Source organism: Neltuma alba, unplaced genomic scaffold (assembly GCF_004799145.2).
Source record: "Neltuma alba isolate B1F8T4 unplaced genomic scaffold, ASM479914v2 tig00010421_pilon, whole genome shotgun sequence".
In the NCBI taxonomy this organism is placed as follows: Eukaryota; Viridiplantae; Streptophyta; class Magnoliopsida; order Fabales; family Fabaceae; genus Neltuma; species Neltuma alba.
Window position 1 is genome coordinate 647,334 of NW_021635323.1, and position 10,611 is coordinate 657,944.

At 31.5% G+C, this 10,611-nt stretch overlaps 1 protein-coding gene across 1 annotated transcript; it reads left to right on the top strand.

The window, feature by feature from the left end:
- Nucleotides 1-637: 637 nt before the first annotated feature.
- On the top strand, nucleotides 638-4,856 carry LOC114756512 (alpha-farnesene synthase-like). Its single transcript, XM_028945457.1, is given in 9 exon segments — nucleotides 638-824; nucleotides 1,354-1,618; nucleotides 1,911-2,298; nucleotides 2,776-2,994; nucleotides 3,801-3,847; nucleotides 3,850-3,941; nucleotides 4,186-4,434; nucleotides 4,558-4,708; nucleotides 4,711-4,856. Coding segments are annotated over 9 exon segments (1,731 nt in total). The 5' UTR covers nucleotides 638-644; the 3' UTR covers nucleotides 4,851-4,856.
- Nucleotides 4,857-10,611: the final 5,755 nt, after the last annotated feature.

Sequence of the window (10,611 nt, forward strand, 5' to 3'; positions counted from 1 at the left end):
ATTTTACGGACATAAAAAATGGAAAAAAAATGACACAAAATACTTGTTGAATTTTAAGAAGATAAATAGGTCATGGTGACTGTTCTTGCAATGGTTTTTTTTTTTTTTAGTGCAAAGAGCTGTTCTTGTAATGGTTTTGACTATACTTGTAATGGTTTTTACTACTCAAAATCTGTCAAAATCACCTATTTGCATTTTGAAATTCAACATATATTTTTTTGTCATTTTTCCCAAAAAATGGCAGTGTTTTAATATTTTAACAATTTAAAAAAATAAAAAATAATACAAAAAGAGAAAAAAAAAATGTAGGACCACGGCATAACGAGGATGCAATAATACAGAGTGGGGCATTAGACGCCCCTTGTCCCTAATCTTCTTATTTGAACATTAATGTAATGTTGAGGCTACAACTTCATAGTAATAAACGAAAAAAACATTTAAAACAAAACAATGAAAACGCCACGCCACGCCACGCACTTTGCGCAATGAACACCGCAAGCATTCACATCCACTCACTGCCACACACACACAGAGATATTTGTGTTTCTTTTGTAAATAATTAAGTTTCCTATATAAACACCTTTAAGGTTTGCCCCAAACTCAAAAGGTCATAGCTACAAAGCACATAAATATTATTTTCAAGAATGATAAACGACATGGATTATAGCAAAAAGCAATCAGAAGCAGCAAAGCAAGGCAAAGAACTCTGTGAGATTGGCGATGGAGTGTTTCACCACAACGTAATGGAGAATAGAAGATCTGCAAATTACAAACCCAATATTTGGAAACATCACTTCCTCCAATCACTCACTAGCAAATATAATGTGAGATTTCTCTTATAAATATTTTTGTCATCTCACTTTTTTTTTAACTTCAATATTACTTCATTGATTAATGTAGTTAGAAATTTTTCATCCGTAAATTACACGAAACTTTTTTGAACCTCGAATCATGTAGAAAAGATCCCTTTGTAACTTTAAAAACTACTGTATGATAAACTCCAACCATCATTATATATCCGTTAAATTATTTTTTTTATGTTGATAGAGCCCTCTCAAACTATGAATTATATGCGAGAGAGAGCGCATGTGCGCGCGTGTAAGCTCCCTAAGCTTTAACATATGTGAAGATGAAATAATAAACAGAACTGCTAATAGCAGAGGTATTTACATAAACATATATAAGAGTTTTGAGGGATTTATTGTGAAGTTTCAAAACTTAAGAAGGTTATTATAGATAACATAAAGTCTAGGGAAGTTATGTATAATTTCGCCTTTTTTTCATTTAATCACATTATTTATATCCACTTTATATATATATAACTAAAATTTATTGTTGTGTGTATGTACACAGAAAGAAGAATTTGGCATGAGGTTAGAGAAGTTGATCAAAGAAGCAAAATGTCTCTTTGTGGAAGAGATTGGTCCATTGCCCAAGTTGGAGTTGATCGCTACCATTCAAAATCTTGGTCTCGCAAAACATTTTCAGGAAGAAATCAAGGAGGCTCTAGAAACTCTAATATCTGTTCACAATAACAGTACTAGAGTTCAAGAACAAGTGTGTATCAACGTACTGTGCTTCAGGATTCTAAGGCAAAAGGGATATTATACTTCTCCTCGTAAGTCTCTTTTCCCATAAAAGAACAAACCTTTATTTAATTCAAATTAATCAAACTTTTAAATCATGCATAACCTATATATATATATATATATATATATATAAATATAATGCACATACATAACTAAATTATGGAAACACATTGGAACGGTTTACAAAATTTTTAGTGTAACGGTTAACTAAAGATTTTAAATTGTAAATATTGAAATACAAATTTATAAAATGCAAAAACGAATTTTAAATTCACATAACCGCGGCTAAAATAACTTGTGATGGTTTTGGTGAAAACACAGATAAACTTGGTACAATATTCTTACTTGGAAAGGAGAATAAGTGGAAGAAACCAGCAACTTCTGAGGATATTAAAGGCTTAATTGAGCTTCTTGAGGCCTCATACTTAGCGTTTGAAAGTGAACATATCTTAGAAGAGATTAGAACATTTGCTATCAATTCTCTCAAGGGAACTTCCACTAAATTGCTTGACTCATCGGATGTTTCAAAGCCAATGGTCTATCATGCCTTAGAGCTTCCTTCTCATTGGAGAATTCAATGGTTTCAGGTTAAACGCCACATAAAAGAATTTGGGAAAAACCACACGAATCATGTCTTACTTGAGCTAGCCAAAGGAAACTTCAACATCGTTCAGGCTAATCTTCAGAATGAAGTTAAGGAATTATCAAGGTAATGTTTAGCTTAAAAGGTTTAGAAATGGTTAAATAACTCATATCTCTATTGAAGAATGTCTACTTCATTCCGTTCAAAATATCAAGTTCAAATCTTTGAAGGTCTCTGATTTCCTTTTTATAAGTTTCAATTTGGAGTTGCCTAATTTTTTGATGCATTTTTTCATCTTTATTCCTAACTACTTAGATGTTTCTCTCATCTTCTTTTTCTATTCATTCTCTCTCATCTCTTTCACTTACTCTCTCTCACACTCACCCTCTCCATAAATAAGGATGCTTTAGGAAAGTAAGTTGCATTTTTCACATATTTCTTATCTTTGACCAATTTTTTGAATTGTGTATTTTAATTATTTATTTGAAGCTTATATTTTTAAACAGAGGGAGCATATATGTAGTTCACCACTAACGGTAGTGCTTAATTTGGAGAAGCAGTTCTCTTAGGTAACCTGTCTAACTATATTTGTGATGCCTTTAGGTGGTGGAAGAATCTTGGTTTAGAAAAAGACTTGAACTTTGCAAGGAATAGAATGGTTGAGAGCTTCATGTGTGCAGCAGGAGTATCTTGTGAACCAAAGTTCAAATCTTTGAGAAAATGGCTAACCAAAGTCATCAATTTTGTGTTGGTGATCGATGATATTTATGATGTGTATGCCTCATTCGAAGAATTGAAGCACTTTACACTCGCAATTGATTGGTCCGATTTTGTTTTATTACCTTTATTCTTTTGGTGAACTATTATTACCTTTTAAACAATAAAGAAAGTGTCTTCAGCATTATCTTTCCTTTTTTTGGGACAAGATCATTCATTAATAATAATCTTTGTCACAAAGGGAAGGTGCCCTTTCAAGAGAGGAAAAGACATATAGCAAACAAGCCATGTGCCTTTTTCTCCCGAGGCAAAGAGAACAGATGAGTCATATTAGTAAGCGATTACCAATTAGCTTTTTAGAAGTGATTTTACGGTATAAGAGATAAATATATGAAAGAAATTTTATCTCAATTTGAATAAAATCACTTTTTTTAATTGATTGCAGGGGTATCCAAACTCTTTAAATTCTAAATAAAAGGTACCTCCAAATTTGAAAATACAAAAGCTAAAAAAGGGTTTGTTCTTGTTCAAAAAATAATATTTGAAGTCACTTTATTTCTTCAATTTATATATATATTTTTCAAAATATCCCTGTTGATTGCATATTGTAAAGGGCTTTTACTAAAGAATAGTTAAAATACATATTTATAATAGCATTTTAGGAAAACCAACACATAATTTTTTATCAATAAGTAATTTAACTAATTTTTTTTATTATTCATAAATATTTATTTAGTTTTTATATTAAAGACTAAGGAAATAAATAAATGTCATATGTAACATGTGAAATAATGTGTACGATTTGACTTGACGTGAATGAATTAGTGGTCACGCTTTGATTTTATAATTGTTTCAAAATCAATCTCCTCAATTCCTCACTTTATTTCCATGTGCTTCTCATTCATTTTCAGGTGGGATGCAAAAGAACATCAAAAACTTCCAAAGTTCATGAAAATTTGCTCCAATCACTCAATGATGTCACCATCGAAAGTGCTTATGAAATTGCCGGAGGAAACAACGTTGATAGAGTCTTACCACACATTAAGAAAGCGGTAATATATATTATTAACAATCCAAACCTTCTCTTCTTTTTTTTTCCCTAAGTTTTCTAAACTATATTTTAACTGAATTAAGGAAAGACAAAAAGAGAAGTGAATCCGATACCATTATTGTTTCATAACGATTCATCAGTTTATTAATGGCTCCAATATCTTTAATTCAAATGATATATATACATCGCTACATCGGGACATCTCAACCTTTTTTTTTTTTTTTCTGGTTACAAGTTTCTTACAGTGGAAAGACTTCTGCAAATCTTTATATATGGAAGCGAAGCGGTACAAAGAGGGTTACATACCATATCTGGAAGAATATCTGAACAATGCTTGGATTTCATCTTCCGGACCAATGATTCTACTGCATGTATACTTTGCTACTTTGTATCAACCGCAACATCAAATCAACAATTTTCTGCTGAAAAACCAAGACTTTATCTTCAACGTATCCCTCATAATTCGATTGTGCAATGATCTAGGAACTACAGCGGTAAGCTTTTTCCTTTTCCAAAGATATCATCATTTATTTTCTACACTGAATTTATGCATATAGAGCCCTATAAGCTTTCATCCATTTCTTGGTTTAATTTTAAAAATGATATGATATAAACAGGCGGAAAGAGAAAGAGGCGATGCAGCATCATCTACAGTGTGTTATATGAATCAAATGGATGTGACAGAGGGAGCAGCAAGAAAGCACATTGAAGATATAATAAAGAGAGCTTGGAAAGAGATAAATGAACACTGCTTCACTCAATATGGTTCAGAACATTTGTAAACCAAGCCATGAATGCTGCTCGTGTGGCACATACTCTTTATCAAAATGGTGATGGTTTTGGAACACAAGACGGGGACATTAAGAAACAAATATTATCATTAGTTATTGAACCCTTTCTTGATATATGAATGAAATTGTTACTGGAAACCTACCCAGCTATAATTAGTAATGGTCGCCAGTGGTGCTTGACGTGACTATATATTGTGGGGGCGTACTTTTTTGTTGTTTCGTAAGTTTCTTATATGATGAAGAAAAATGCTGTTACTGTAAGTCCTATTATTGTTCTCATAAAGAAGGGATATTTGTGGCTCTGGTTATTGTAAGGTGGAACATCACGTTGGCATTCGGCTTGCTGAACACCGACTCCTCATCAATCAAACGACATCATGAAGCTGCCTTTGGAACCACTTGCGTAATGGTGGGGTCAATGGGATGGATGGAGCCAAGAGTTTCAGAGGGTCTACCCTACTTCGCTTTACTTTTTTGTGTCTTATTAATCCTATTTTATATTTATTTTAGGGGTTTTTATGATCATAATTGGGTAAAACTGCAACAAATATTAGAAAAATACAATAAAGGCAATTAACTAAAATAAATAATGAAAAAATGGCTTATTTGTCTATTTGTTTATAATTTCTCTTTAATAAATTTATGTATGCGAATGAAAGGTGTTTCTTTACTTTTATTATACGATATTCTAGAGAGGTTCGTAGACTAAGGTTGAAAACACTGAGAAAAGCCCAAACACTGCTGCTAAGATTATTAGATTGCTATACTTTTCTGCTTATATAGTATAAATAGAAAATTATTAAATTATCTTGATTCAACCGGTGCAACTATAAATCCTTTATATTCATTGTTGATTGTGATATTTTGACTGATCATGTTCGAGAATTAACCTTAGAAACAGGCGAGACAAAATACTCTGCAGTCAGTCAATTAGTCTTCAGTTAGACCTTGTGGATATCTCAAAAGAGAAATAACCTTTTTGTGAGGATTTTTTCAGCCTTATAATTTTAAAACGTGTGATTTATCTCCTGCATAGGTAACTCTTCAGAACTTATTTTAATTCTTTTTACAGCTACTTTTCGCATGTGCAAACTTTAAAACGTTTGGGACATTCATATTCTAAAGCCCTATGTCCCAAACACAAGCCACAAATATTACTTATCTTTTGCTACCCTTTTAGGCCATTTAGTTTTCTTAAATTCCATTATTCTGTGGTAAGTTTTTATTCATATAAATCTTATTTTCATAAGCATTCTTATTTGACCTTAATCAAAATTTCATCTTGTGGTATTATTGTTATTGTTATTTTTATATTGTGGGATACCAATTAAAAAAAAGAACAAATAAAATAAAAGAAAATGAAAGAGCAAGAAAATAAAATATATATATAAATAGCTCCAAAAAAATGAAAAAAAAATCAAGAAAAGAAAGAAAAATCGAAAGAAAATTGAAGGGGGAAAAAGAAATTAAGAAAGGAAAAAGAAGGTATCCCCACCAATTTTTATTGATTAGCAATACTTTTACTTGTGTGTGTGTGTGTGTGTGTGTGTGTGTGTGTGTGTTTTATGACAAATTTTGGCTGCTACTCAATCTCTTTACATGCATAATAGTCGTGCCCTGTTTACAACATTACAAACGGGAAAGACCACTTGATTATTGAATGCACTTGTATGTGGTGGCTGTAATTAGAATTATTATGAGCCTATGATAGAGCCCTACCTAAGATGGTTTGAGAGAAAGAACCCCATAAAGATAAGATGAGCAAAACAGTTATATTCTAAAGAGATTCTATTCTGTTATATTCTTTTGTCCTAACTGTGTTTATTTCGTGATCTCTTAGTATTATTACTCTGTGACTTGTCCTGATTTGAAGGATGTGATAAGTTGGCTCATCACCTTCGTGCTCAAATATGATTGATTCTCTTAATTGCATATATTTATAATCTCAGATGACGTTATAATCTATCACTTTGCCTATGAGTGTAAAAGTCTAAGTATGAGAGAATTTGATAAATCCTTATTTTATTATATAATTTTATAAATATTTTAAGGGCTTTTGTGATGATAATTGGGTAAAATTGACAGAAAAGGAAATTACATGAAATAACTAATTAAAATTGGCTTATTTATCTTTTATTTTTATCATTTCTCTTTAATAAATTTATCTATGTAGATGAAAGGACTTTCCTTACTTTGATTCTAGGATATTCTACACAGGTTGGTAGGCTAAGGCCAAAGACATCGATAGAAGACTCAAATATTGCTGCTAAAATTGATGATGGGCTTTTTTTTTTTTAAAAAAAAAAAAAAAGCTAAAAATGCGGGTGTAGGAGATCTATGAAGTTTACTTTAGGGTCTTAAGACTTTATTTGGGCCAACTTGCAACATGTTTGGGGCTTGTTCGCGTCAACTCACCCATGAAAACGGGGAGCTTAGGTTTGGTCATCACACAGCACATGCATCCACGACACATCTCCATAACTTATGTATTTTAGCATTTTAGTACGTACCACTAGAGAGTTGAGTAACAGTCCCCTGCACAGAAATCCCAGATTCAAAGATCCACTCCCTTCAACACAAACCAACATGCATGTGAAGAAATCACCACCACAAGCTCTATTTTAACCACTAGACACAATTTCTATAATTTAACTTCCATGCTCTTCGTCTTCCTTCTTCTTCTCGGCTCCTTCAATCTCTCCCTCTGTTTTTCTTTCCTTGTCTCCAAGGCGTGGAATGGAAGAGAAGGCTGAAGTGTTTATAAATGAATGTTGGACCATTTTTCCCTTCAATCCAATTCTTGGTTTTTGCTTTCGTCCTTTGGATATTACTCTAAAACACCAACTAATTCCTAGAAATTACTCCTTCACACTTTATAAGGCTTTCCTTCCTCAATTTGCTTCTTTACCTTGCAAAGTAATTTCTCTGAAATTTTCAGGCCAAAAATAAACTCCAAATTATTTTTCTTGAAGTTTCCAAGAAAAAAGCCCTTAATTCCATGAATTAATACTTAACACTTTAGAAGGATTTTCTATCTTCATTAGCTTCTCCAACTCATAAAATAATTATTCAAAAAATACCAGCTCAAAAATTAACCTCTAACTATTTTTCTTAAATTTTTGGAAAAATAGGCCTTTATCTATAGAAATTAACTTTAAAATAATTTAAGCCATAATTGGGGAAATAAACCTCTTCATGAATATCCTAAATACTCAAAAAAATTTCATGATGTTTTCCCAAATATTCTTAGGCATTAAATAATTTTAATACTTATTTTACATCTTTATCTCCTTAAAATCTCATTCGAAAATAGGCTTTTTGGTTAATGAAATAATTTTGAAGCTCCAATCCTTAAAATAATTCTTGATTCTCATAATTTCTGAATAACCTGTTTTCAAGAACCTTAAAATTTGGGATGTTACAGACTTTGCAAGGAACAGATTGGCTGAAAGCTCCTTGTATGCAGCAGGATTATCTTTTGAACCAAATTTCAAATATATCTTTGAGAAAATGGCTCACCGAAGTCATCAATTTTGTGTCCGTGATCGACGATATTTATGATGTTTATGTATGCCTAGTTCGGAGAATTGGCACAGTTTACACTCACAATTGACAGTTTGAATTTGATTTATCTTTATTATTATCTTTGAATCATTCACTAACACTCCCTTTAAGCATCAAAATTTTAAAGGGCTTGGTATTTTTAATAGGGTGATTACAATCAGGTCATAAGGAAGGGATTTAATTACCTCGAAATCTATAGACAAGTGAAGAGTAAGCAATGACAAGTTTCTAAGTATCATATCCTATAAATTTTGACCCTAAAGATGAGGAATATAAAATAGATAGAAGGTCAGATAATGTAGCAGAGACAAAGGTTGAACAACTTTTGAAATGAAATTCAAGCAAGGATCGGAGTGTCATTTTGGAAATTGTCAATTAAGAAAGGGTAGAAGAGAAAATTATGTCCGAAATTTATGAAAACTAGAATAAAGAGTTTAGAATAGTATTTGAGGCCTGAAAGGTAAAAACAATATAAAAATAATTTATTTTAAAATTTTCTGTAATTTTAATAAATTTTGGCTAATTAAGAAAAAAATTGGTCAAAATGGATTATTTTAAACATGTAGAGGCCTCAATAATTCATGGGAAAATGTGAAAAATTAGAAAAGAGATTATTACAGATTCTAAAATTATTCATGGCCCCTGAAGATGCAAAGGTTAGCTTTAAAATATTTAAAGTTGATCATGAATTATATCGGTAAAAGACTGATTTCGGAAAAAATTTAATTAAAGGAGTTTTAGGTCAAAATTAAATCTGAAAAAAAATTAGAAAAACCTCTCCTCATTAAAAAGAAACTATTAGCATAAAGAAATAAAATTTTGGAAGTGTTGGATTTAACAAGGTCCAAGAAAAATTCAACTGATATTGTGAGATTATATAGTGTAATAATCATAAGCTTGTTGGGACAAAATTTTTTCTTCATATTTTTGGTTGAAATGGCACCAAAAATGAGGGGGGAGGATCTAAGTGGAATAATACATATTGTTGAAGGTTAAGTTTGGAAGAATGGAATTATTGGATAGAAAATTGGTATTTTCCTTCATGTGTGATAGGTGGCACATGAGACATTCTATGAGCTGACTTAGGAATTGAATGAGGAGGACACCTAAGGGCTAATGGTGTGATCATAAAGGGAGATGGAGCAAGATTTGCACAAATGTTTTAGGATAAAATTTAATGGTGAATTTGAAAGGCAAATTTGGCTTGCATTATAAATACCCCATGTCACACCTCTCTTTTTAACCCATTATACATTAATTGGAACCAATATAAATCGTTTCATAACCTTTTTGGATAAAAAATTTGAAATTCTGGATTTTACTGTTCACCCTATCCATATATTGTTCATCTAAAAATGGGCCAACTTTGAAAATTCATAACTAAATCCAAAAAAATCGAAACAAAGTGGTTCCAATTTTCACGTGAAGCTTGCTAAGACTTCTATGGAGGAAAAATAATTATTAGGTCCAATTCCATCCAGAATAATTTCAGGAAATTCGTCAAAGTATACTGTTTATTTGGTAAATTTTTAAATTTTCAGTATTTTTGCCCAATTTTGGAAGGGTATAACTCTTAGCACACAACTCCAAATTTAATGAATTACCACTTGTTTTAAAGCTAAAACTGAGATATATTTTCCTGTAAAATTTCAAGCTCAAACTCCAACAATTACTTATTATTTTATGTGCAACAAGTTTGACACGTTTTAGGGAGTTTCTATCCCCTAATTACCCTTTTCTTCATTTATTCCCTCCTTTTCCTTCATCCACGTTCTTTCCACAATGCATCAAGCATAATTCCAACATTGGAATAAATAACAATATAATTTACATCAAAATGTCATCCAAAGCTTGTTATAAAATCCATGTAAAGTTCATTATACATTACAAAAGTTTCCAACATGGCATAACATCCACAAAACCAATTCATTCCAAGGCCAAATCCTTCCCTTGATCCATGCTTGGTCCACTTCCTAATTAGTGCATAAAATAACATAGGAGGAATGAGATTTCAAAGAAATCTCAGTAGAATATGAATTATAATTATCATGTAAATCAATACAAGTTTAATTGTGACATGTTCATGCAATCCAAACCATTCCCAACTCATAGGAATTCATACCAAACATTATGTAAGGAGAGGAACATCATATTATCTATATTGACATACCACAAAGCATTTGGCCAAAGCATAACCAATGTCAATTAAACAATTAAAATCACCACAAAGTTCCTCCAATCCAAGTAACAACAATCACAATGAACAAGCAAGATAAATAATTAAATTATAATTCAAAGCTACCTTTGTAAAGCTTG